Source organism: Eubalaena glacialis, chromosome 4, assembly GCF_028564815.1.
Source record: "Eubalaena glacialis isolate mEubGla1 chromosome 4, mEubGla1.1.hap2.+ XY, whole genome shotgun sequence".
In the NCBI taxonomy this organism is placed as follows: Eukaryota; Metazoa; Chordata; class Mammalia; order Artiodactyla; family Balaenidae; genus Eubalaena; species Eubalaena glacialis.
Window position 1 is genome coordinate 175423425 of NC_083719.1, and position 27462 is coordinate 175450886.

Consider the following 27462-nt stretch of genomic DNA (forward strand, 5'->3'; position numbering starts at 1 on the left):
AAGGGGAGTCAGAGGCAGAGGGGCCAGCGGGGCTGCCCTCGGGGTAGGAGCTGGAGCAGAGAAAGGGGCACATGGCGGGGCCCCTGGGGTAGGCGCCTGGGCACAAGGCGGTGGTTGGCAGGGGAGGGCGTCTGGGATCCACGGCGTGTCGGTGAATTAACAGGGGTCTTTCCTTTACCTGAGCTTGGAGGCCATGTCTTCTCTGCATTTTTGTAGAGAGAGAATTCTGTAGCTTCTATCGACTTCCATGGAGCCCTCAACCACCCCATTTAGGAATTGAAGTATTGGTGTGGCCAAACCCTCCAGGAGGGTGGGGTTTCCCAGGAAGGGCCGGGTGAGGCACTCTGATGCGCAGGGCAACTGTGTCCCGCCCCCGGCTCTCCGGTCCCCCAGCCCCCGCAGTTCCCTGGATGGGCTCCAGCAGGGAGCAGTGACAGCTGTGTTCTCCGCTGCAGCTGGAAGACCACGAGTACAAGCCTTTGGATCCTAAAGACATCCGCCTCCCACCCCCCATGCCACCCAGTGAGAGGCTGCTGGCGGCCGTGGAGGCCTTTTACAGCCCTCCCTCACACGACAGACCCAGGAACAGGTACGGGACTGCGGGAGACCAGGCGCTGGGGCTGGTGATGGGAGGGGAGGCCCCTGGCCCCTCTCCTGGCCTGTCTTCCCCAGTTTGCTTCACAAGAAAGACTCTGGACAGTCCCACCTTCCGCCCAGGGCGGTGTGAGGCCCAGGTGAGAAAATGTGGTTAGGAGATGCCATTTCTCCCCCAGCTTGCGTGATGTGTGCCATGCACAGAGTGGCCCTCGATAAAAGGCTTTTACCACGTTAGAGACATCAGAACAAGAGCTTACCTCAGGATCCCCTCCCCCAGCGGCCTCCTCGCTTCAGTTAAAATCGTCTCCTGCCCTGTTTGGGGCCACGGGCCTATCCGCCTACAAATCAAGAGTTTCTCGTCCCCAGTTACAGTAACCCTGAGACCCTCTTCAACTATTTGGAGAAAGCCCAGCATGGAAAGGCGTGAGAGCCACGAAGCGCTGGGAGCGCAATCCAGCCTCTCCACCTCCCAGCGGGCGGCCTGGCCTCTGGGCCTGGTCGCTCCTCTGAGAAAGGGCAGCCCTGTGGCGGTGACCACCCGAGTGCTTTCTGTGCTGGGCCCTTGCTCAGCATCCTGAGTGAAAGAGGGAAGGCCTGTCGGGTAGGGCTTATTCCTGGTGAGTTTTTCACAAGTTCCCTGTGGGAGGGAGGCTTGCGTTCATACAGGGGACGCCCATGTCTTACAGTGAAGGCTGGGAGCAGAACGGCCTCTATGAGTTCTTCCGAGCGAAAATGCGGGCCCGGCGGAGGAAAGGCCAGGAGAAGAGGAACAGGTAAGAGCGCACACGCCCACCCCGCCGCCCCCTCCCCGCCGCCTGTGTGGAGGTCAGTCCTCCGCAGTGCATCTCGTCCTAGGTCAGCTGGGAGCAAGCCCTGCCTTTGCCGACAGGCGCGCTGTGGTGTCGTGCCCGGCGCAGGCAGAGGGGGGTCAGTTCTGGCCTCTGCCTGGGTCGTGGGTCTGGCACCCTACGATAAAGGTGCTGTGAGCCACCAGGAGCTGTTTCCCACAAGGCCGAAGTTAAAACACCAGTACGAGAGAGAAGCTTGCCATAGTCTGTATTCAACCCTGATGTGAAAGGCGTGTCTGCACCTGGACTGGGCACATCGGGGGTCTTTTAGAGTTGGGGGTTGGGGCGGGCTGGGCGCAGCCCATGGAGGGGCTCTGGCTCACCAGGCCTCTCCCCACAGCGGACCCTCGAGGTCTCGGAGCAGATCCAAAAGCCGAGGGCGCTCCTCCTCCCGCTCCAACTCGAGGTCCTCCAAGTCTTCCGGCTCGTACTCAAGGTCAAGGTCTCGTTCGTGCTCCCGCTCCTACTCCCGCTCCAGATCCAGGTAGGCAGGGCCGCGCCTCTCGGGATGCAAGGCCTGAGGCTCCTCGGCAGCTGCGCTGACCCGCCCCCTCTCCCCTGGCCCCGCAGGAGCCGCAGCCGATCACGCTCCTCACAGAGCCGCTCCCGGACCCGCTCTCGCTCTCGGTCCAAGTCCTACTCCCCGGGAAGGAGACGTCGGTCGCGGTCCAGGAGCCCCACCCCGCCGTAAGATTTCTGTCTTAACTGTCAGGACCTCTGGTAGCGCTGGAACCCTCTGATGCTTTGCTGTGAATGTTGAAACGTGTTGTTAGAAGACGCGCTCGCGGTGGCCCGCGCCAAGGCAGCACCTCGGGGCCCCCGAGCGCTAGCACAGTGACAGTGGCACCTCGTCTCACACCTCGCTGTTACCTCTGCAGTCACGTTGTAAAGCCTGAGGCGGTGGCTGCGCTCTGTATTTTCTAACCGTTTTACGGGTCCAGTGTGGTCTGCCTGTGCCGCTGAGTGTGAGGCAGGGGCCGCCATCTTAGGGAACCCCCTTATCTGCCGGCGAAGAGGATAAAGAAGAAGGCTAGAGACACGAAATGTGTGTGTGTGTGTCCATCTCACGCTGGTGACCCTTCATATAAGCTACACGCTGTAATATTGTAAGTTTTCATTCCAATAAATGTATCAGCTCTTTTTTAAAAGACGTAACCTGTCTTAATTTTAGTTCCTCGGCTGGTCTGGGTTCTAATTCAGCACCTCCTATACCTGACTCCAGGCTCGGGGAAGAGAACAAAGGACATCAGATGCTGGTGAAAATGGGTAAGGTTCCTGGGAAGACGGAACAATCCGCTCTGGGCATCCGTGGTTGGGGGATGATGAAGTCAGAGGAAGTTCCAACTCATGACCAGAACTTCTGAGCCTGCAGGGTTTTTACTGAGCATCCTTTCTTACTACCTTAGTTTCCCGTTTATAAACTGCATGTCTGCATGTCGTTCGACTCTCCAAACGCATTTCCATTTAACTTCATGTCAGGGTCAGTGCACCACAATTTCAGCTTCCTCTGTGGGTCGTAACCACTCATCCCTCTCTTCTTCAGGCTGGAGCGGATCTGGCGGCCTCGGCGTGAAAGAGCAAGGAATCCAGGACCCCATCAAGGGGGGGGACGTCCGGGATAAGTGGGACCAGTACAAGGGTGTGGGCGTGGCCCTGGACGACCCCTACGAGAACTACCGCAGGAACAAGAGCTATTCCTTCATCGCCCGCATGAAGGCCAGGGACGAGTGCAAGTAGGCGCAGCGCGGGCAGGGAGCCACGCCAGTGGCCGGCCACCGGCAGCGAGGGCTGTTGGACCCTTCTTGGCTTACTGGCAGTGGAAGACGGTAGGGACAGCTCGGTTCTCACACGGTCTCCATCTGTGGGGAGCGACAGAAGAGAAGGAAGATTTCAGCAGGCCTTGTGACGAGTGCCACGCTTGATGGCGCGGAAGGCCCAGGCCCCACCTGCAAACCAGCTCTAACGTAGCAGCAGGAGTCATGAGGAGATGCCCAGCCAACTCGACAATGAGCTTATTTCCCTGGACAGTGAAGCGAGAAACATAAGACCCCTGGATAAGAATTCTTGTCATCTGAAGGAACGGCTGGCTGTCTCCCAGCTCCCCTCAGCCTGAGCCTCTACAACCAGTGGGAGTGCATGGAGGAGGGGCCCTGAGGGCACCCGCCAGCCCAGCCCAAGGGGCCGGCCCTCCCACTCGCCCATCAGTTGTGTTATGAGGAGGCTCAGGCCAGGCGCTGCTACTGCTCACTCTTTAAAAATGGAAAAACAAAACCTTTTTGATTTGCAAAGTTAAACAGGGTTTTCATTTTTACTCCAAATGGTTTAGTTTTAGAAAAAAGAATACTGATCTAGGTTGATACCCAGTGAGATAATTTGAAACCTGATTCCTCTGAGACATACTAGCCCTTAGTTATTTAAGCTGTTTAAGTTGAGGTGTTTTTTTTTTGTTTTTTTGTTTTTGGTTTTGGTTTTTTTTTTTTTTTGAACGTTAGCCATTTGCTGTTCCCTGCAGAAACAAAAGGTTCTGAGGAAACTTATCTGAGGCATCTCCAGGTCACGTAATGATGACACCCTTGGAGAATCTGTACCCTTAGTGTCTACTTGTGTTTTTCACGGAGAGGAACCCACACACCAGCACTCACGTGCAACGGCCCATTCACATCCAGAGTGTGGAGAGCGACCACCGGCCCTGCTTCCTGCTCTGTCACTTCCTTTGCCTGCCCCAAGCCGCCCCCAAAGGGAGGTGAGGCTGGAGGGAGCCGCCTCTGCCGGGAGCTGCTGAGCGACCGCCTGGGATCGGCTGCACTCAGCATCTGCGGGCAGCTTGGTGCGGTGCCATTTATTTGTACAGAAACATTTTGGAAGAATTCTTTTCAATAAGATGCAAAATTTTCTCCAACTTTTCCACCTGATGTGATAAAATATTTGATTTTGTTCTAGATTTCCTGTAGCTGTGAATTGTTCAAACGTGTCTGATTCAGGATAAAATGTAAACGTGTTGTTAACAATTTCTTGTGGATTTTACTGTTTTGCCTTCAAATAAAGACTTTTTTTTAAAGACCTTTTTCTCTGTGCGTTTAAGTCAGAAGCGTGCTCAGGCTGAGGAGGGAGGAGGTGCGTCCCGAGCGCAGACTTTGTCTGAATTGTGGAGGCGGGTCAGAAGCTCTGCCCTGGTGTCTCCTGGGAGTCCCTGGCATGGACGCCTGGTCCTGTTTCCTTGTGGCTCCATGTGGCTCCAGACAGGCTGGCATCCTCTGTCCTGCCACGAGTGGTGACAGCTCCACCTGGGGTTCCATTTCCACTGGCCTGTGGTACGTCCTCTTGGGTGCCATGCACACCGAGGAGATGGGGGCTGGGAGGGCTCAACTACTCAGCTAGAAAAGGCTGCAGCTGGGATTCCTCTCAGGTGAGTCCTGGCTGCCACCTGCCCCCACTGCTGAATGTCCCCTGGGAACTAAGGTGTGAGCGTCATGGCTGGTTTACAGGACCAGCTCCTTAGACCCATGAGTCTATCTCACCTCCCGGCGTTCACAGCTCCTTCTTCACCTCCTCCAGGGCCTCCTCCATGGTCAGCGGGGTGGGCCTGTGTTGCCTGATGTACTGTGGGGCAGAGGACACAGGGAAGCCATCAACGCTGCTGCCTCAGGCTACTGAGGCTCTGCGTCCTGGAGACGGTGCCTGTGCTAAGGGGCTAACGGGAAAAATGAAGGGATGCCAGGTGGCAATGGAAACAGAAGAGGAGAGGGGAACCCAGGCAGCCTCCGGGCAGGTACCCTGCAAGGGGCGAGCCCTGACTGAGCCTGGAAGGGAAGAGGGACCATGGTGAGGGGCAGGGCTACCCGGGGTGCCCTCAGAGGACACAGGTTGGGGAGAAGGACTTAGGTGCCACTCTCAGGGTGTGGGCCTGGAGCAGAGAGCAGGCAGCCACACGTGGGCTGCAGGCAGGTGACGTAGTCAGATCACTTCAGCCTGCATCCAATCAACTGATGCACATCCAACAGAGGAACAAGTTAAAAGGACTCCACTGGGGAGCAATCACCCCAGTCCAGAATGTGGGAAACTGTCAGATAACCTATTTTCTTTCTTTTTTTTGGCCACACCGTGCGGCATGTGGGATCTTTGTTCCCCAACCAGGGATCGAACCCACACCCCCTGCACTGGAAGCGCAGAGTCTTAACCACTGGACCGCCAGGGAAGTCCCAGGACAACCTGTTTTCTTCCAACCAATAAACTGCAAGGAAACAAAAGAGGTGGGGGAGGGGGGAAGACCTCTAGAGCAGTGGTTCTCAAAGTGGGTCCCCAACGGGCCCATAGGAGAAACGCCCACTGCTAGGCCCACCCTGCTGCCAACACAACCCCAGTGGTCAGGCCCTCGGGGGTCTGACGCTGCTCAGGGCTGAGAACCACTGCTCTAGATTAAGACATCAAACGATCTTGATGTACCACTTTGGACACTGATGAAAAAAATAGGAACAAAAGGTACAACTTTTATGAGATGAGTGGAAGTCTGAACACTGGATATCTAATGATATCAAGAAAACTTAGGGCTTCCCTGGTGGCGCAGTGGTTAAGAATCCGCCTGCCAATGCAGGGGACACGGGTTCGAGCCCTGGTCCGGGAAGATCCCACATGCCATGGAGCAACTAAGCCTGTGTGCCACAACTACTGAGACTGCACTCTAGAGCCCGCGAGCCACAACTACTGAAGCCCGCGTGCCTAGAGCCCGTGCTCTGCAACAAGAGAAGCCACCCAATGAGAAGCCTGCACACCACAATGAAGAGTAGCCCCCGCTCGCCACAACTAGAGAAAAGCCGACACGCAGCAACAAAGACCCAATGCAGCCAAAAAAAAAAAAATGTTGCAGGAATTCCCTGGCTGTCCAGTGGTTAGGACTCTGCACTTTCACTGCCAAGGGCATGGGTTTGATCCCTAGTCAGGGAACTAAGATCCCACAAGCAAAACAAACAAACAAAAAAAGTCAATTTGGTTTTGGTATACTCGTATTGTGACTATTTTTTTAAAGTCCTTATTTTTAAGAAATATATACTGAAATATTTGTAGATAAAATGATAAAAATCACCATGCAGAACAACTCATATAGTATGATGCCATTTTTGTAAAGAAATATATATATCATGTTATTATATATAAATACTATACCTCTTCTATATATTTTATACATAGTATAAAATATGTAAGATATAATATTGTACATGTACATAACAGTTTATATTTTACATAGGAAAAATCTAAAGAATATATATCAAGTTGGTAATAGTTATCTCTGAAATTATGGAGAACTTTATAAGCTACATATCTCCAACAAAATTTTTATACAATGTTTTTTGTAATCAGACAAAAAAATAAATTTTGGAGGGAAAAATAGAGGTGAGTGTGACATCCCTTGAGCTTAGCCCTTGGGACTGAGGAGAGGGGCCCTGCCTGTGGTGGCCCACGGGAACGGTCGGTAGAGGGACAGGACCCTCACCGAGGAGGTCACCTTTGGTCCGAGGTCACACACAGCCTGGGCTGCGGCTGGCTCTCAGTGCCCCTGCCCCGTACCAGCCCTGGTCATGGCCAAAGAGAGAACAGGACTCCTTCCACGAGGACTGAAGGTGAAGGTGGCTGGGCCCCCAGCATCCCCGCCACCCCGGGCTGAGCGTGGGAAGCCGCCTGCCCTCTCTTTCCCGGGAAGGGTTAGCTGCACCATGGTCACCTCTTTAGTTTCCTCCAGGGTGTGGTAATGGAATGAGTCCTGGTCCAGGGAGCGCAGGAGGGATGCATGCAGGTGCCGGCTGGCCTCGATGAACTGCTGTGTCAGGCTCAGCTGCTGCTTCAGCACATCGCTGAGTGCGAACACGGCCGGGCTGTACGCTGTCAGGGCTGCACCAGGTTCCGTGTCAGTCGGCAGCCCCCGGGGCCCCATCCCCCTGGCCAGTCCCGCTCCCCGCGAGGGCCCTGCAGCCCCCAACCGTGGACTGTGTCGGGATGCTCTCTGCAGGTGCTGCCACCTTCGGAAGCAGCAAAGGCCTCGCCTATTCTGTGCCTCTCTCTACTCGGCAGTAAATGAACCGCTCTCTTCGCTGACTTTGTGTGGATCTCACACCCTCAGCTCAGCTTCCAGGCAGAACCGGAAGCCTCAACCTCAGCGTCCAACACAAGGAAAGAAGGCCAGTGACACGGCTCCCCAAACTGCAACCGCACGGTGCGAATCTAACACTCCTGAACTGTACACTTAAAAATGGGGAAGAGGGTAAATTTTACACTATGAATTTTTAAACACATAATTAAAATAATTTAAAATGCAATTAAAATATAATAATAAACTAAATAAAAGTACAATTAAAAATAACTGCAACCAGGGCTTCCCTGGTGGCGCAGTGGTTAAGAATCCGCCTGCCAATGCAGGGGACACGGGTCCGAGCCCTGGTCCTGGAAGATCCCACATGCCGCGGAGCAACGAAGCCCGTGCGCCACAACTACTGAGCCTGCGCTCTAGAGCCCGCGAGCCACAACTACTGAGCCCGTGTGCCACAACTACTGAAGCCCACGCACCTAGACCCCGTGCTCCGCAACAGGAGAAGCCACCTCAATGAGAAGCCTGCGCACCGCGACAAAGAGTAGCCCCCCACTCAGCAACGAAGACCCACCGCAGCCAAAAAATAAAATAAAAATTTAAAAATTTAAAAATTAAAAAAAAATAACTGCAACTGTTAAAAATGATCATTACTAAGACTACACAGTAACATGGAAAAATCGTTGAGGTTAATATTGTGTTTAAAAACAGGAGATTTTTTTTTTAAGGATATAAATATTTCACTTATTGCAACCAATATATCTTAATATCTTCATCTTCTAAAAATGTTAAGAAAATGGAAATGGGGGAAAAAAAGCAGGTTCTAGACGGATCCTTGCTTGTGTCATGCGAGTCATCAGCAGCCCCGCGGGACCTGACACAGACTGGGTTTCCCAAGGTGGCTGCTGGGCGTCTTCCTCTTGCCCGAGGCCGGGCTGGACCTCCCCAGGGCCCCACGACTCTCCCACACTCAGCAAGGAGGCAAGTGTCGTGTCCACAGGACTGGGCCGCTCAGTACTGGCTGAGTGTCTTCCAGAGGAAAACACCTATGGATTCTGGACAGAAAGGCTCTGAAGGGAACACACAAAATAAAGATGGCCCTGTTGGGGTGGAAGGCTCATAGGTATGTTCCTGGTAGCCTTCCTGTTCTGTCCAACATCGGTGTCCTTGACCTAAGGGACCCACAAGGTGAGCTGGGCTGTTACCTTCTATGGCGTCAGCACTGACGATGTGGCTGGCGATGGGCGAGGGGTCCACGTAGGCACCTCCCAGGGCTGGTCCGATGGCCGCTACGCCAGCCGCTGTCCCAAGGACAAAGGGGGAGAGGTGAGTGGGCAGGATTCAGAGCAATGACTTTCTCATCAACAGGTGTGAGGCTGAAATAAGCTACGTGAATCTGTCCTTTTCTCTTTCTGAATGTGATGGCCACCCTCCTTGCTTTTTTAACCGTTCCCCCTTTTAAAATTTTCCCAAACCTGCCTCCATCTTTCTGGTAGGTTCTCCCTGTTCAATATACAAGTCAGGTGTGCTGGCTGAAGTGGTCACCACAGCCCAGCGCGGCTGACAACTGTGGCATCGTGCCCTCCCCTGGCTCTGCCCTCCTTCCACAGCTATTTGAGGGCTTCGGAATGTTCCCTGGATTCTAACTGGCCGGTTGATTTACGCTGCCTTTTTTCTCCCTCCTTTCAAAGTCAGGCCGCGTCTAGGAAATCAGCACCACCAATGTTTTATGAAAGCATCTCTTTATTTATTTTTTATTTTTCACTTTTTTTTTTTTTTAACATCTTTATTGGAGTATAATTGCTTCACAATGGTGTGTTAGTTTCTGCTGTATAACAAAGTGAATCAGCTATACATATACATATATCTGCATATCTCCTCCCTTGTGTGTCTCCCTCCCTCCCACCCTCCCTATCCCACCCCTCTAGGTGGTCACAAAGCACTGAGCTATCTCCCTGTGCTATGCGGCTGCTTCCCACTAGCTATCTATTTTACGTTTGGTAGTGTATATATGTCCATGCCACTCTCTCACTTCATTCCAGCTTACCCTTCCCCCCACCCCGTGTCCATCTCTTTAAATTGCAAAAAAGAAACAAAAATGCGCACATTTGCTGCCCACAGGCTAGGCTGTCAGAAAGGCAGCAGGAGGACCTGGAGAGGGACACAGGTTTCTGAGTCACAGAACCAGGGTTTACAATCCCCTTGAACACCTTCTAGCGATCTGAGTTGGCTCGTCTGACTGACCTTCCTCCCTGAGAAACAGAACAGTCACGCCTCCAGCCAGGTGTGAGGTCCCGGCGGATGTATGACTAAGCCCCCCAAATCCAAATGAACAGACAAAGGGAGAACCGCACCCCAGCGCACAGTCTGGAAACAACAAGCTCTGTCTGTATTGCGGGTGTTGTCTAGACAAGAAAAGGGAGCAGGAGACTCGCTACAAGAAAGCGACCTTTCCGTCCGGAAGGGCCAAGACCAATGCTGGGGACAGGAGAAACGACGAGCAGTGCCTGCTGCACCCCAGAAAAGAATCCACCGACAAACGCAGCGAGTTCAGACAACCAGCCAGGTGGGCGACACAGCAGCCCCTGGAGCCCCATGCTGGGGCCCCACAAAGTGCCTGAGGACACGCTGTCCCGGAAGGCGGTTCCTGGCACCCTGCGTACCACTGAGATTTGGGGCGGGGTCACTCTCTGGCCAGGCCGTCCTGGCCACTGCAGGATGTTGAGCAGCACCCCTGGCCTCCACCCATAGACTTCCCGTCGCCCAGACCTTGCCGATGTCTGTCCCCTGGGGCCAGGATCACCCCAGCTGAGAACCACTGCCTTAGTCTTTGGTTTGAAACCTTTCAGTGTTTTAGAGCTTGGAAGACAGTGGGGAGTACCCAAGGAGCCCCCCCTCTTCTGTGAGAGAGGAAACAGGGTGCTGAGGTCCCCCCAGCTAATGACGACACCCAGACCTCCTGGCCCCGGGGTTCCTGCCTGTCGCTGCCGCTGGCCTGCCCCTCCCTCCTCCAACCAACATGCTTACCCTTAGCCCACTGGTAGGTGAAGGCGGGATCGAGGGTCTGCACAGCCATCTCCTTCACCATGACTCTTCTAACACCCCTGGCCCACTTTTTCCGAGACTTGGGAGTTGGTGGAGGAAGGCCTGTCTTCAGGCTTGCAGAAAATTCAGACCAAGTCGCCAGCATCCTGTCAGGAGGCTCCTCAGAACGGGCCATCGACTCAGATGCTGTTGGACTGGGGGATTTTTCAAAATCTTCCGAATAAGCCGAGCTCACTGTGCTGGCCGTAGGTTCCTGAGGCTTTGACCCCAGGCTAGAAGTGCCCTTGGGTCCAGGGGACGAGACGGACCGCTGGCTCAGGCACTCAGAAATCTCGCTTCCAGAGGGGGGGGCCCCAGCCCAGGGGCTTTTGCTGGATGCCTTTTCCCCCTGACCTTCTTTCTAAAACAAAGGATGGCAGAGGTCACTGGAAAGTGTTTTTGAATGAGCAACAAGCTCGGAATACCACTGAGTTAGACTGAGGGCACCCCAAGGGCCCAGCAGGTGAGGGTCCACGCTGTCCTTCCTAGATTTGGGCAGGCTGAGTATCGTGAGCAGAACTCTTTTTTTTTTTTTTTAAACATCTTTATTGGAGTATAATTGCTTTACAATGTTGACTTAGTTTCTGCTGTATAACAAAGTGAATCAGCTATATGCATACATATATCCCCATATCCCCTCCCTCTTGCATCTCCTTCCCACCCTCCCTATCCCGCCCCTCTAGGGGGTCACAAAGCACCGAGCTGATCTCCCTGTGCTATGCGGCTGCTTCCCACTAGGGATAAATGTAAAATAAATGTAAAATCTATTTTACATTTGGTAGTGTATACGTCAAAGCTACTCTCAGCTGACCCTTCCCCCTCCCCGTGTCCTCAAGTCCATTCTCTACGTCTGCATCTTTATTCCTGTCCTGCCCCTAGGTTCATCAGAACCATTTTTTTTTTTTAGATTCCATATATATGTGTTAGCATACGGTATTTGTTTTTCTCTTTCTGACTTACTTCACTCTGTAGGACAGACTCTAGGTCCATCCACCTCACTACAAATAACTCAATTTCATTTCTTTTTATGGCTGAGTAATATTCCATTGTATATATGTGCCACATCTTCTTTATCCGTCCATCTGTCGATGGATGCTTACATTGCTTCCATGTCCTGGCTATTGTAAATAGAGCTGCAATGAACATTGTGTACATTACTCTTTTTGAATTATGGTTTTCTCAGGGTATATGCCCAGTAGTGGGATTGCTGGGTCATATGGTAGTTCTATTTTTAGTTTATTAAGGAACCTCCATACTGTTCTCCACAGTGGCTGTATCAATTTACATTCCCACCAACAGTGCAAAAGGGTTCCCTTTTCTCCACACCCTCTCCAGCATTTACTGTTTGTAGATTTTTTGATGACGGCCATTCTAACTGGTGTGAGGTGATACCTCATTCTAGTTTTGATTTGCATTTATCTAATGATTAATGATGTTGAGCATCCTTTCATGTGTTTGTTGGCAATCTGTATATCTTCTTTGGAGAAATGTCTATTTAGGTCTTCTGCCCATTTTTGGATTGGGTTGTTTGTTTTTTTGATATTGAGCTGCATGAGCTGCTTGTATATTTTGGAGATTAATCCTTTGTCAGTTGCTTCGTTTGTAAATAATATCTCCCATTCTGAGGGTTGTCTTTTCGTCTTCTTTATGGTTCCCATTGCTGTGCAAAAGGCTTTAAGTTTCGTTAGGTCCCATTTGTTTATTTTTGTTTTTATTTCCATTTCTCTAGGAGGTGGGTCAAAAAGGATCTTGTTGTGATTTACATCATAGGGTGTTCTGCCTATGTTTTCCTCTAAGAGTTTTATAGTGTCTGGCCTTACATTTAGGTCTTTAATCCACTGTGAGTTTATTTTTGTGTATGGTGTTAAGAAGTGTTCTAATTTCATTCTTTTATGTGTAGCTGTCCAGTTTTCCCAGCACCACTTATTGAAGAGGCTGTCTTTTCTCCATTGTATACTCTTGCCTCCTTTATCAAAGATAAAGTGACCATATGTGCGTGGGTTTATCTCGGGGCTGTCTGTTCCATTGATCTATATTTCTGTTTTTTGCCAGTACCATACTGTCTTGATGACTGTAGCTTTGTAGTATAGTCTGAAGTCAGGGAGCCTGATTCTCCAGCTCTGTTTTTCTTTCTCAAGATTGCTTTGGCTATTCGGGGTCTTTTGTGTTTCCATACAAATTGTGAAATTTTTTGTTCTAGTTCTGTGAAAAATGCCATTGGTAGTTTGATAGGGATTGCATTGAATCTGTAGATTGCTTTGGGTAGTCATTTTCACAATGTTGATTCTTCCATTCCAAGAACATGGTGTATCTCTCCATCTGTTTGTATCATCTTTAATTTCTTTCATCAGTGTCTTATAGTTTTCTGCATACAGGTCTTTTGTCTCCTTAGGTAGGTTTATTTCTAGGTATTTTATTCTTTCTGTTGCAATGGTAAATGGGAGTGTTTCCTTAATTTCTCTTTCGGATTTTTCATCATTAGTGTATAGGAATGCAAGATATTTCTGTACATTAATTTTGTATCCTGCTACTCTACCAAATTCATTGATTAGCTCTAGTAGTTTTCTGGTAGCATCTTTAGGATTCTCTATGTAAAGTATCATGTCATCTGCAAACAGTGACAGCTTTACTTCTTCTTTTCTGATTTGGATTCCTTTTATTTCTTTTTCTTCTCTGATTGCTGTGGCTAAAACTTCCAAAACTATGTTGAATAATAGTGGTGAGAGTGGGCAACCTTGTCTTGTTCCTGATCTTATAGGAAATGGTTTCAGTTTTTCACCATTGAGAATGATGTTGGCTGTGGGTTTGTCATGTATGGACTGTATTATGTTGAGGTAGGTTCCATCTATGCCTACCTTCTGGAGAGTTTTTATCATAAATGGGTGTTGAATTTTGTCAAAAGCTTTTTCTGCATCTACTGAGATGATCATATGGTTTTTATCCTTCAATTTGTTAATACGGTGTATCATGTTGATTGATTTGCATATATTGAAGAATCCTTGCATTCCTGGGATAAACCCCACTTAATCATGGTGTATGATCCTTTTAATGTGCTGTTGGATTCTGTTTGCTAATATTTTGTTGAGGATTTTTGCATCTATGTTCGTCAGTGATATTGGCCTGTAGTTTTTTTGTGTGACACCTTTGTCTGGTTTTGGTATCAGGGTGATGGTGGCCTTGTAGAATGAGTTTGGGAGTGTTCCTCCCTCTGCTATATTTTGGAAGAGTTTGTGAAGGATAGGTGTTAGCTCTTCTCTAAATGTTTGATAGAATTCACCTGTGAAGCCATCTGGTCCTGGGCTTTTGTGTGTTGGAAGATTTTTAATCACAGTCTCAATTTCAGTGCTTGTGATTAGTCTGTTCATATTTTCTATTTCTTCCTGGTTCAGTTTTGGAAGGTTGTGCTTTTCTAAGAATTTGTCCATTTCTTCCAGGTTGTCCACTTTATTGGCATATAGTTGCTTGTAGTAATCTCTCATGATCCTTTGTATTTCTGCCATGTCTGTTTTAACTTGTCCTTTTTCATTTCTAATTTTATTGATTTGAGTCCTCTCCCTCTTTTTCTTAATGAGTCTGGCTAATGGTTTATCAATTTTGTTTATCTTCTCAAAGAACCAGCTTTTAGTTTTATTGATCTTTGCTATCGTTTCCTTCATTTCTTTTTCATTTATTCCTGATCTGATCTTTACGATTTCTTTCCTTCTGCTAACTTTGGGGGTTTTTTGTTCTTCTTTCTCTAATTGTTTTAGGTGTAAGGTTAGGTTGTTTATTTGAGATTTTTCTGGTTTCCTGAGGATTGTACTGCTATAAACTTCCCTCTTAGAACTGCTTTTTCTGCATCCCATATGTTCTGCGTCATCGTGTTTTCATTGTCATTTGTTTCCAGGTATTTTTTGACTTCCTCTTTGATTTCTTCAGTGATCTCTTGGTTATTTAGTAGCGTATTGTTTAGCCTCCATGTGTTTGTATTTTTTACAGTTTTTTTCTTGTAATTGATATCTAGTCTCATAGCGTTGTGGTCGGAAAAGATACTTGATATGATTGCAATTTTCTTAAATTTACCAAGGCTTGATCTGTGACCCAAGATATGGTCTATCTTGGAGAATGTTCCATGAGCACTTGAGAAGAAAGTGTATCCTGTTGTTTTTGGATGGAATGTCCTATAAATATCAGTTAAGTCCATGTGTCATTTAAAGCTTGTGTTTCCTTATTTATTTTCATTTTGGATGATCTGTCCTTGGTGAAAGTGGCGTGTTAAAGTCCCCTACTATTATTGTGTTACTGTCGATTTCCCCTTTTATGGCTGTTAGCATCTGCCTTATGTACTGAGGTGCTCCTATGTTGGGTACATAAATATTTACCATTGTTATATTTTAATCTTGGATTGATCCCTTGATCATTATGTAGTGTCCTTCTTTGTCTCTTGTAATAGTCTTTATTTTAAAGTCAATTTTGTCTGATATGAGAATTGCTACTCCAACTTTCTTTTGATTTCCAGTTGCATGGAATATCTTTTTCCATCCCCTCACTTTCAGTCTGTATGTGTCCCTAGGTCTGAAGTGGGTCTCTTGTAGACAGCATATATATGGGTCTTGTTTTTGAATCCATTCAGCCAGTCTATGTCTTTTGGTTGGAGCATTTAATCCATTTACATTTAAGGTAATTATCAATATGTGTGTTCCTATTACCATTTTCTTAATTGTTTTGGGTTTGTTTTTGTAGGTCTTTTCCTTCTCTTGTGTTTCCGTGATTAGAACTCTTGAAACCCTTCAGCACAAAGCTGCTGCACTTAGCACTGATGGTGTGAGCAGGTGTAGCTGGCACGTGGGTGAAATCTGTTAAAGTGTCATTATTATGTATTATCAAAACATGCGTTGATAATGAGGTGGTTACTAATACAGAAAGAATCACCATGGGGCGATGCAACAAGTACAGGTTAGTGCAGGTACTGTTGTGGGGAAGTTGAAGTGGGATCTGCTTTAATCTTCTGATATGTTAAGTAGCTCTATCCTGTTATTACCTAAATCAGGGTGTCTACCCATGGCACGCTGACATTTGAGACACGAACATTCTTTGCAGTGGGGGCCATCCTATGCATTGTGGGACACTGGCACAGGACATCCCTGACCACCACCCACTGGATGCCAGTAGCACCCTGCACCCCAGTCATGACCACAGTGTTGCCAGACATTGCCAAGTGTCCCCTAGGGGAGCAGTCGCCCCCAGGTGAGAACCACTGACCTAAATGAGGCATAACGGTTGCAAGCCGTTCTACCCAAAGGCCTAAAACGAAAAATCAGCTCGTTGTACTTACTTTCTGTTCCAAGGCTGATTTCTCACTGACAGCTGGAGCCAGATCATCAAGGGATAAAATGTTTATTCTCAAATCTGTAATCAAAAATGTAACATGCCGATATTTACTCCACATGCGTTTACCATCCTGTTGTAGGCACCGGGCTAAGTGCTAGGGACGGGAAGAGCAGAAGGCGTGTGGTCTCTGTCCTCAGGAAGTGAGCCCAGGGGTCCAAGTGCTTTTTCTCTAAAGGGCTAGGTCGTAAATATTTTTGGCTTTTCGGGCTAGTCTGTCTCTGTCACCATTGCTCAGCTCTGCCCTCATGATTCGAAAGCCGCCACGGACAGTGTGTAAACAAATGGGTATGGCTGTGTCCCAATAAAACGTTATTTATAGGGACTTCCCCCATGGTTCTGCAGTTAAGACTCCGGCCTTCCAAAGCAGGGGATGTGGGTTCGATCCCTGGTCGGGGAACTGAGATCCTACATGCCGCGCAGTGCGGCCAAAAACAAAAAAAAAGCTTTATTCATAAAAACAGACGACTGGCCTTCCCTGGTGGCGCATTGGTTAAGAATCCACCTGCCAGTGCAGGGGACATGGGTTCGAGCCCTGGTCCAGGAAGATCTCACATGCCACGGAGCAACTAAGCCCACGAGCCACAACTACTGAAACCCACGCGTCCTAGAGCCCGTGCTCTGCAACAAGAGAAGCCACCCCAATGAGAAGCCCGCGCTCCGCAACGAAGAGTAGCCCCCGCTCGTCGCAACTAGAAGAAAGCCCGCACGCAGCAATGAAGATCCAACACAGCCAAAAATAAATAAATAAAACATTTTTAAAAAATTTTTAAAAATGAAAGAAGGGGCTTCCCTGGTGGCGCAGTGGTTGAGAATCTGCCTGCCAATGCAGGGGACATGGGTTCGAGCCCTGGTCTGGGAAGATCCCACATGCCGTGGAGCAACTGGGCCCGTGAGCCACAATTACTGAGCCTGCGCGTCTGGAGCCTGTGCTCCGCAACAAGAGAGGCCGCGATAGTGAGAGGCCCGCGCACCACGATGAAGAGTGGCCCCCGCTTGCCACAACTAGAGAAAGCCCTCGCACAGAAACGAAGACCCAACACAGCCATAAATAAAATAAATAAATTTTAAAAAATTTAAAAAAAAAAAAATGAAAGAAGAGCCAAGTATTGTGAACACGTGTGCAGGGACCCCGGAGGTCTGATAGGAGGGAGTTATAACCTCAAGGTGGTTGGAGATTTGGCTGGGGAAGGAGGAGCTGACACCAGGTCTGGCCACAGGATCTGCAGGACCCAGTGCAAAGAAAAAACAAAAAACAAAAAAAAAACCAGACGATGGGGTAATTCCCAGTTGTTAGGACTCTGAGTTTTCACTGCCAAGGGCCCGGGTTCAATCCCTGGTTGGGGAACTAAGGAACTAAGATCCCACAGGACGCGCAGTGGGCCAAAAAAACAAAGCAAAACAAACAAACAAAACACAGACCACAGACCTCTCAGCCCCTGGCCTAGACACAGGAGACGATCACGATGCAAGGAAGGACGCCCAATGACACGTGTGCTTGAGGTAGGAGAGGTGGGCCCTCTGCTGGGGGACTGGCACCTCGTCCTAAGTTCTCATTTAAAGCAAGTTAAGGGCACTTAACTCTGTGGTGCCAGCTGGCCAGTCACCAGCGCCCAGATGCCTTGGGTGCAGGTCACTCAGGAGCAGGAAGGCTCTGTGCAGTTTGGGTGTCCCAGCAGGTTTCTGCCCCATCAGTATGTGAGCCCACTCCTGCCCAGGACGGGGGAGGCCGACAGGCTGCCAGTATCGGCAGGGACTCCATCACGTGGCTCATTTCAGGCCCGAGGCACAGAGGCTGTGTGTGTGTGTGTGCGTGCGTGCGCACGCAATTAGGGGTGGGGAGGGCGGGGGGTCCACCCTGCGGGGCCTCAAAACTCAAGCAGGTACATGATCCAATCATGGCTGAGTTGAACAGACACTTCGAGGGGGGCCTAAGGTGTCTAGAGGCTTCCACGGAGGGCACGTGCTAGGTTGGAGGGATGAGTCTCCCTGCGGAGGCAGGATGAGACCCCCGGTTCTAGGAACAGGCAGGGACAGTTAGCAGGAGCAGACGGGAGCAGGGCCCTCCCGCAGGTGGCACAGCACTGGGGATGAGCAGGAGATGGAAGACTGAGCCGTCTACTCTCTTTGGAAAGGTCAGCTGAGTGCAGCCCCAAACACCAGGCTGCCTGGCGGCATAAGACCCAGATCAAAGCCTAGCTCGTCACTCTAGCGTGAGGGTCTCGCCCCCGCTCCGAGCTCCTCTAACACTGCCAGTTACCACAATGCACGTGACACGTAAGTCCAGAGATACGTTCACGGGCAAAGCCTCTGAACTAAGCCATCCCAGCCGGCTCGGGCCAAGGCACTGCAGGAGACTGTGGACGAGCTCTCCGGAACAGTGTTGTCACTGGCTGAGGAATAATGTTACTGTCACATCAGCCAACCCGGACACGCACACGCTTACCGAGCAGGAGGCCCCACTGAGGCACTCCACAGGCACCAGCTCAGACACAGCTCTGCCCACGCTACAGATGAGGAGACCACGGCACAGAGAGCCTGAGACCGCATGGCCAGAAAGAGGCGGAGCAAGGATGTCCACCCCAGGTATGCTGGACCCCAAACTCTGGCTGGTACTCACCACTCCGTGCTACGTGCCGCCCTTGAGACCGCATCAGAATGAGGGAAGGCGGGGTCTGGACACCGAGGGGGCCCTCCAGGCCAGCAGCGAGGGCTGAGGGGCAGCCTGGATGGGCAGCCCAGGAGGGCAGGAACCTGGGTCTGGTGCCTGCCCCGCCAGCTACACCCACCTTCTCACCCACACCTGCCAGGCTGGCGTGGACACCCACTCACCAGCCCCTTGGGCCCAAAGATCCGAGACCGTATCAGTGAGGTGCCAAATGGCATCCGGCCGATGGTGGCCCCTGAGGGGGCTCAAAGGGATTTCCTCACATCCGTGAGCCCGTCTCGCTGCCTTCTCCAACCCTCACAAGGGCGCGTGGCAGGGACTCTTGCTGGCCATGCTTCTCCTCCCTGTCCCCTACGTGGTGGTACCTTGGCATCTTGAATATTTTGACCTGCAGGAATCTGAGACACAGCAGGGGCTGCAAGGACTCCCCGACCTTCTCCGCTGAATCAGGTCGTAAGGCCCTCAGGTAAGAAGATGTGCCTTCCCTCTACCTGGAGGAAAGGAGCATCCTTATGTCCAAGATGGGGGGACACTGAGCAACCCCGACTACATCTCCCCTCATCTACGACCCTTGGCTCATATCCTTCCGTCTATCATATTCTCCCACAACTATTCTACTCCCCATCAAATGTAGCAGAAGGCGCGACCGTTTCTTCAGGTTTCCATTTCCTTATGAAGGCTCCTGTGTCACATAAAACGTACATTAAATATTTATTTAATATCTGAATGCTCTTCTCCTGTTAACCTGTCTTTTGTCACAGAGCCCCAGCCAAGAACCCAGAAGGACACAAGGAAAAAGCTATTTTTCCTCCCCTACAACTGATTCACAGGCTACGGATCACCCTGGCACTTGGGGGCAGGGGCGAGTTGGCTTGTTTGTCATCCTGTTCCTGACACCACGACGCCTGGCACGTGCTGGCACACAGCAGGCACTCGGGACACAGTTATTTAACTCGGATTTGATGATCAGGCACCCCAGATGGGAGAAATCAATGTTGGCTGCTCATCTTTTTTCTTCCTGCTCTTTCTTAAATACATACAATGTTAAAATAAAAATCACGTTGAATGATGGTGAAATAATAAAAATGTTTATGAGGGACTTCCCTGGTGGCGCAGTGGTTAAGAATCCGCCTGCCAATGCAGGGGACACGGGTTCGAGCCCTGGTCGGGGAAGATCCCACGTGCCGCGTAGCAACTAAGCCCGTGCGCCACAACTACTGAGCCTGCACTCTAGAGCCCACGAGCCACAACTACTGAAGCCTGCGTGCCTAGAGCCTGTGCTCTGCAACAAGAGAAGACACCGCAATGAGAAGCCCACGCACCACAATGAAGAGTAGCCCCCACTCGCCGCAACTAGAGAAAGGCTGTGCGCAGCAACGAAGACCCAACGCAGCCAAAAATAAATAAATAAATTTATAAAAAAAAAAAAAGTTTGTGACTGGTTAGATATTGGTTTCTTTTTCTGGATTTAAAAAGGAAAGGAAGCAAATTTCTCTTTTACAATAAGGAAAACTGCATTGCCGTCCTCTTGCACGAGGCTCTAGAAGGATTTCTGTTTTTGCTCTGTCATTGGGTAGGGTTACTAGAAGAAGGCTTTAAAGACAGAACAAAAAAATCTGACGTGCCCCTCAACTAGGAAAGAAGGTCAGGAAGCCAAGGGTGTGACTCGCACCCCTCAAGACAATACCCTGTGACCACCACGCCAGGGACCCTAGAGGCGGTCTTGCCCTTCCTGCCCCGGGGTGACAACTCTGCGCAGGGACGAGGGTTACCGTTTAGACTTTCATCGGCGGCTTCTGAGGGAGACTCATCCTGAGGCCCAGCCTCACTCCTTCTCGGGGAGGACAAGAGCTTGCCATCCCCCATTGTCGAGGGCACGGACTTCGGAAAGGCGCTGGGGATGCAAAGCGATGCCGTGTGGGAGGCTGTGTCCTCTGAAATGGGAATCTGTGGGGAGCGAGTTCTCGAGCCAGCACTGTGAAGGGTCCCATCTGCTGACCGTGAGGTTGGCAGACGTGATGTCGGAAATGGCTTTGAGCTGGAAAGATCCTTCCTGGGCAGCGAAAGGACTCTCAGTTGATTTGGGATCTGATCCTACTTTGGCAGAAACAAAAGAAGGGAAATTACCAAACATACGCTACATAAGTCCTTATCATCGGACATCGTGGCTGGCGGAGAGCATGAGTCCTTGGTGATCAAATCGTTATCCCTCTCTGCCCCTTTCTCTCCTTTCCCCTCATCTCTGGAAGTCAAGGTACAACATTTAGACAAGATAATACTGGGATTAGAAATACTCCACAAATAATCAGAAATATCACTTTGCTTTCAAATACATATTGTTAATTACACATTTTCTAAACTAAGGCCCCTGAGAACATGGATCTTCAACAGAGTCAAAATCAATATGCAGATTTTTCCCCTTAAAATGCAGCCTTCCCATCGCTTCACACCAACTAGGATGGCTATAACCAAAAAAAAAAAAAAAAAAAAAAATAACAAGTGTTGGTGAGGATGTGGAGAAATTGGAACCCTCATACACTGCTGGTGGGAATGTAAAACGGTGCAGTCACTGTGGGAAACAGTTTCTCTGTTCCTCAATAAGTTACACACACAATTACTACAAGACCCAAGAGTTCAACTCCTAGGTATAAACCCAAAGAATTGAAAACAGGGACTCAAACAGATACTTGTACACTATTCACAATCGCCAAAAGGCGGAAACAACCCAAATGTCCATCAATGGACAAATGGATAAATAAAATGTGGTCCATCCACACAATGGAATATTACTCAGCCATAGAAAGGAATGAAGCACTGACACATGCTACCATGTGAGTGAACCTCGTAAACATCATGCTAAGGGAAAGAAACCAGACACAAAAGGCCACAGGTTGTATGATTCCATTACACGAGATGTCTAGAACAGGCAAACCCACAGAGACAGAAAGCAGATTAGTGGTTGTTAGGGTCTGGGGGAGGGGGAAACAGGGAGTGATTACTGGGTAAGGGTCTCCTTTTGGGATGATGGAAATGTTTTGGAACTAGACAGAGGTGGTGGTTACACAACATCGTGAATGAGCTAAATACCACTGAACTGTTCACTGGCATTGAACAGTTGGAAAATGGAAATGCAGCCTTCCCAAGTTAGTGATTCCTGTGTGGTACAACCAACAAGTAGGCATGGATCACCAATGGCAGTGATCACAGCCGGTGTTGGATCAGTCATACAAAGTGCTGTCCTGGGGTGTATACAGTTACGAGGCTCCGCATAGAGCAAAACTGCCTGACGTGTCCCAAATCCTGTCCCTTACAGAGCAGACCAGCAATGGGTACTCGTGATTGGCTGAAACCCAACCTCTCCTCATCAAACACTTTCTGAAGTGTTTACGGGTGATGGCTCTCTTCAGAAGTCTCTAGTGCTATGACAGAAAGGTACAAATGCAAAGTACATACAAGTACAAAATAAATACATGCAAACCTTACCGAGACTAGTTTTGTTTGTTCTTTCTCACTGACTTTGGGGCTGGTGAAACCCTGATTTGTGGATGCTTCTTTTTCGCTAGAAGATTCCATCAAGCTTCCCAGCAACTCTTTCATTTCCTCTTCATCACTGTCTGGAGAATCCAGTCTTCTAGGAGGTTTTTTCTCTTTGGGTGTTTGAAAATCCCTCTCTTTCCCAACATGTGCTTCAGGGGATATCTTTTCCACAGGTGCTTCTCTCTTCTTTAGAAACCTACTGACCTTCCCACTCGGCATGTCACTCTCAGGGACAGGAATTTCAAGGGTCTGTTTCTGGGAGGTTCTGTCTGTGTTCTGTGAAGAAAGGTCAACCGTCCTGCTCGGGGGATTTTCGTCTGCTCTGCTAGGAAGCCGGTCCTCAGAGGTCTTCAGGTCAGGTTCCACGTCAGACAAATCCATCTGCACCTTCCGGGTCCTGATCTTGGTTTCTATCTGGGCCAGCTTTGTGAGCGCAGCATTGGCCCTGACCTTCGAGGCAGTGGTCGAAGCTCTACCTGAAGAGAGCCAGGGCCCACTCCCCAGGAAAGCATTCTCTTTCGGGAGTAAGTGTTTTCCACCCATAGTCCGGTTTCTTTTTAGAAATCTGCTTGGACCGGGTGCTATTTTGGTAAGACTTCTACTGATTTCCAAGTTCTGGATTTCTTCCATCTTTGAATCTTCTAAGGAAATATCACTGAAGTCGCCAAAGATACCATGCACGGGACGGCTGGTTTTTCTTATAGAAGCCATTCTAGGGAGTAAAGAAAGAAAACGTACAGTAAGAATACCTGATGTTCAGACTGCACATTCAAATCTCTCAACGCTTCCCACCACCTGGGAGAGGCCACATCCCCCTTTGCCATCTGGCCAGAGCCTCCCCTTCAAGCCCGATGATGACAACGAAAATAATAAGACACCTGGTACGTTATCATTGAACTATGCCGTTCAAGGCCAGGTCTTAAGTGAGACATGTTACATATTAAAGACGAGAGCCAGTGCTTCTCAGGCCCAGCAGTATGCCTGGCACTCTGCTCAGAGCTACAGTATCTCATTTAATCCTCACTTGACACTGAGAGTCGGTCGTTGTCATGCCTCTTTCGTAGAGAAGAGGAAGGAAATGTAGGCCCCCACAGGTTAGGTCACCTGGCCAGCGAGTAACAGAGCCAAATTCAAAGCTCAGGCCAATTCCAAAGGTCCCACTCGCTCCCACAGTGCTTCACTGCCTCTCCAGTTGCCCCACCTCTACTCCGAGTGAGTCCTATTACTCAGTTGCACCCCAAGTCTGGTCTCCTCCTTTATCCAAGTGTCCTCAGTTCTCTCAAAAAGAGCTGTTGAAACACAATCTGTATATTTAATGAGCTCCCCAGAAATCTTATTTTACTTACAGTGTGAGAACTACTGCCCTGGGAGCAGGGATGGGGGCTATGGACAGACACAGACCCCCCCACCAAAGGTCGGCCATGTGTTGTATGTGTGTGCTGGTGTACAGTTTTCTGGGGAAAAGGGCCAGAGTTTTCATCATATTCTCAGAGTTCCCATGTGTCCCTGAAGGAATATGAACAATTCACTCCAAGATTTACCAAGGTTTCAAAAGATTTAAAAGACTTAAAAAAATGGAAAAATATGGCATGGGTGTGTGTTTGCTGCAGGCCCTTTAGTGAGGAACTTGGCAACAGCAATGAAAATGTGAAATGCACAGACTCTGTGACACCACAATTCCACGTCTGGGAATTTACCTACAACGCCCATAGAGATGTATGTTCAAGGGATATCTTGACAGCATTGTTTGTACTCATCAGAATCCTGATCCCATCCATACAGGCTCAATGAAGTCCAGATGAGCACAGGCAGACAATGGAATACTATGCAGCTGTTAAAAGGAATGGGGGAGGGCTTCCCTGGTGGCGCAGTGGTTGAGAATCTGCCTGCTAATGCAGGGGACACGGGTTCGAGCCCTGGTCTGGGAATATCCCACATGCCGCGGAGCAACTAGGCCCGTGAGCCACAACTACTGAGCCTGCGCGTCTGGAGCCTGTGCTCCGCAACAAGAGAGGCCTGAGAGGCCCGCGCACCGCAATGAAGAGTGGCCCCCGCTTGCCGCAACTAGAGGAAGCCCTCGCACAGAAACGAAGACCCAACACAGCCAAATAAATAAATAAATAAATAATAATTAAAAAAAAAAAAAGGAATGGCGGAGATCTGTGTGCATAATAATGTCTCCAGCATAATGATCTGTGAGGCAAAAAGGAAAAGATGCAGAACCATGCCTCAGCTCCATACTGTTTGAATGTTTTAGCAAGGCCATGTGTTACTTTTATTTTAAAAAATTTACTGTGAGACTCCCCAAAAGCCTTTTTTTTCCCCCACTCTGTCCACTTGGAAAACCACCTTATTGGGATTGCCAGACTAAATACAGGACACCCAGTTATTTGAATTTCAGATAAATAGCAAATAATTTAAAAAATATAAGTATGACCCAAATATTTTTATCCTAAAAGGTAATGTTCCAAATTTTTTTTTTTTTTTGGCTGCTTTGGTTCTTCGTTGCTGTGTGCAGCTTTCTCTAGTTGCGGTGAGTGGGGGCTACTCTTTGTTGCGGTGCGCGGGCTTCTCACTGCGGTGGCTTCTCTTGCTGCGGAGCACGGGCTCTAGGCACGCAGGCTTCAGTAGTTGAGCATGCGGGCTCTGTAGTTGTGGCTCGCAGGCTCCAGAGTGCAGGCTCAGTAGTTGTGGCGCACGGGCTTAGTTGCTCCATGGCATGTGGGATCTTCCCGGACCAGTGCTTGAACCCGTGTCCCCTGCATTGGCAGGCGGATTCTTAACCACTGCACCACCAGGGGAGCCCCTAAATATTTTTATACTAAAAAATTATCTGTTGTTTATCTGAAACTGAAATTCAACTGGGTGTCCAGTATTTTGATTTGTTAAACCTGGCAACCCTACATCTTATATACCTTTCAAACCTGAGTTCAAATATTTTGTGCAAGGCATTTAACCCAGCCCCTAAGATTCTGTACAAGAATGAATTATTTTTATTATTTTACTGTCTGTTTCTCTGACTAGTGTGCTTGCTTGCTCATCCCCATCTTAACCACCCCGTGTACTAAGAGTGCCCAGCACAGGCCTGACCACAGGAGTCAATGAATCAAAAATCACACCCAACAGAAACAGTGCAGAATTCCTAATGTGAGTGACCCTGGTCAAGTTACTTAACCACTGTGCCTCAGCTTGCTCATCTGTAAAAAGGGAATAATAACTATTAGCCTCAAAGGATTCCTATGTTCAGTGTGGGGCATAGAATAAGCATACAATAAAATTTAGATAGCAGTAATGACAGTATTTGGACTACCTGCATAACGGGCTAACTTTTAGCTGGAAGGACATGGTGAAGGGGAAGTAGAAAGCACTGGAACAACATCAACATTTATCTTTGTTGAGTATTTTTGTAGGCAAGGCCCAGGGCACTCTGTGGGTCAGAGGAAAAGCCTGACCACCAGGCCAGGTTTTCTGGCATCTAGTTCTTCTGAAAGTTTCCCTAGGTTTAAAAAAAATTTTTTAATAAAAAAATTAAATAAAATAAATAATTTTAAAAAAAAGAATTTTAAGAAAAAGGGATTTCTCTCTGGTGGCCTAGTGGTTAGGATTCCAGGCTTTCACTGCCATGGCCCGGGTTCAATCCCTGCTCCAGGAACTGAGATCCCACAAGATGCACGGCGCAGCCAAAATAAATAAATAAAATAAGATAAGATAATTAAAAAAATAAATCAATAATGTTTAAAAGGGTAAATTTCATGTTATGTACATTTTACCACAACTAAAATATATATTTTTTAATTAAAAAATTTTTATTGAAGTACAGTTGATTTACAATATTGTGTTAGTTTCAGAAATAGATGTATTTTTAAAACACATAATTAAAAATAAACCAATAGGTAAAAGATGTTAACCAATATTTCACCAAAAAAAATATACAAATGGCCAATAAGCACATGAAAAGATGTTCAACATCAGCCATGAGGGAAATTCAAATCAAAACCACTATAAGATCCACTTCATACCCACGAGGGTGGCTATAATCAAAACTACAGAAAATAACAAATGGTTGGCAGAGGGTGTGAAGAAATTGGAACCTTCATACCCCTTTGGAGGAGACTATAAAATGACGCAGCTGACAACCTGGAAAACGGTCTGGTAGTTCCTCAAAAAGTTAAACATCGTTACCATATGATCCAGCAATTCCACTCCCACGAAGCCCAAGATAACTGAAATGTATGCAAATGTTCATAATAGTTCTTATTCATAATAGACAAAAAGTGGAAACAACCCAAATATCCATTAACTAGTGAATGGATGAGAACTGAGGTCCATCCATAAATGAGATACTATTCAGTAATAAAAAAGAACAAATAATGACACACACAACACGCATATACGTCAAACACACCATACTAAGGGAAAATACCAGATGATACAAAAAACCACACACTGTATAATTCCAGTTATAAGGATTGTCCAGAAAAGGTAAATCTATAGACTCAGAAAGCCCATCAGTGGTTGCCTGGGGCTGGGAGTGGTAGCGGAGATAGACTGCAAAGGGGCAGGAGAGATACACTTGGGGTGACTGACAAGTTCTAAAGCTGGGTGGTAGTGATGTTTGCACCACTTGGTAAATTTACTAAAAATAACGGGCATTGTACGCTTAGAAGGGGTGAATTATATGGTATGTAAATGAATTATCAATAAAGTTGTTAAAAATAAATAAACCAAAATTTGAAAACACAGTCGCCCCTCAGAGCATCGAGCTCTTTCTTCCCCCAGGCCTGGAGCGACCCACATCGTACCACGCTCGCTAGTGGGCCCCAGACGGGGAAAATGAGGCGCTAGGCCGCTCTCCCGCCGCCCGACCTGCCCAGCTCCGGAGCGCGTCCCGTTTCCCTGCAACTCCTCTCCCGAGCCCGGGCATTAAGCCCAGCCACCGCCCAGCCAACCCCGCCAACCTCCTCCCACGAAGTCCTTCCGCGGAGGCCGCCACCGCTCTCGGCCGGACTCTCGGGCCAGAAGGGACCGTTGACCCCGGCAACGGCGCCAGGGCGAAAGAGACTACACCTCCCGGTGCACCCCGCGCCCCAACGACCAATAGCGCTCCATGTCACAATCGCGAGGTGTCATGGGAATGGTAGTTTGAAGGGGGACCCGGCGTGCACCGCGCGTCAAGGCCCAATGGTGTCTCGGGTCACAATCGCGAGGCGTGACGGGAGTAGTTCCGGGAAGGGCCCGGCGCGCCACGGAGACTCCTGTGCGCAAAGGGGCGGTTACGAGAAGAG

General features: G+C 48.9%; 2 protein-coding genes across 3 annotated transcripts in view; one reads left to right on the plus strand and one right to left on the minus strand.

Annotated features, from left to right (window-relative positions):
* CHERP (calcium homeostasis endoplasmic reticulum protein) overlaps window positions 1–4486 on the plus strand; it is a 21518-nt gene extending 17032 nt beyond the window's left edge. For both annotated transcript variants that reach the window (XM_061190289.1, XM_061190290.1), the window contains exons 12-17: window positions 456–589; window positions 1284–1370; window positions 1786–1929; window positions 2016–2132; window positions 2617–2711; window positions 2989–4486. In XM_061190289.1, coding sequence (XP_061046272.1) covers window positions 456–589; window positions 1284–1370; window positions 1786–1929; window positions 2016–2132; window positions 2617–2711; window positions 2989–3182 — 771 coding nt within the window. In that variant the 3' untranslated portion in view covers window positions 3183–4486. The remainder of the gene's footprint in view (window positions 1–455; window positions 590–1283; window positions 1371–1785; window positions 1930–2015; window positions 2133–2616; window positions 2712–2988) is intronic.
* Window positions 1469–27216, minus strand: C4H19orf44 (chromosome 4 C19orf44 homolog). Its single transcript, XM_061190291.1, has 9 exons — window positions 27136–27216; window positions 22124–22889; window positions 20413–20734; window positions 15920–15993; window positions 10549–10966; window positions 8727–8822; window positions 7162–7328; window positions 4964–5045; window positions 1469–3304 (listed from the first exon to the last, which is right to left on the minus strand). Exons 2-8 carry the CDS (start codon window positions 22886–22888, stop codon window positions 4974–4976), a joined length of 1914 nt encoding a protein of 637 aa, XP_061046274.1. The 5' UTR covers window position 22889; window positions 27136–27216; the 3' UTR covers window positions 1469–3304; window positions 4964–4973.
* Window positions 27217–27462: the final 246 nt, after the last annotated feature.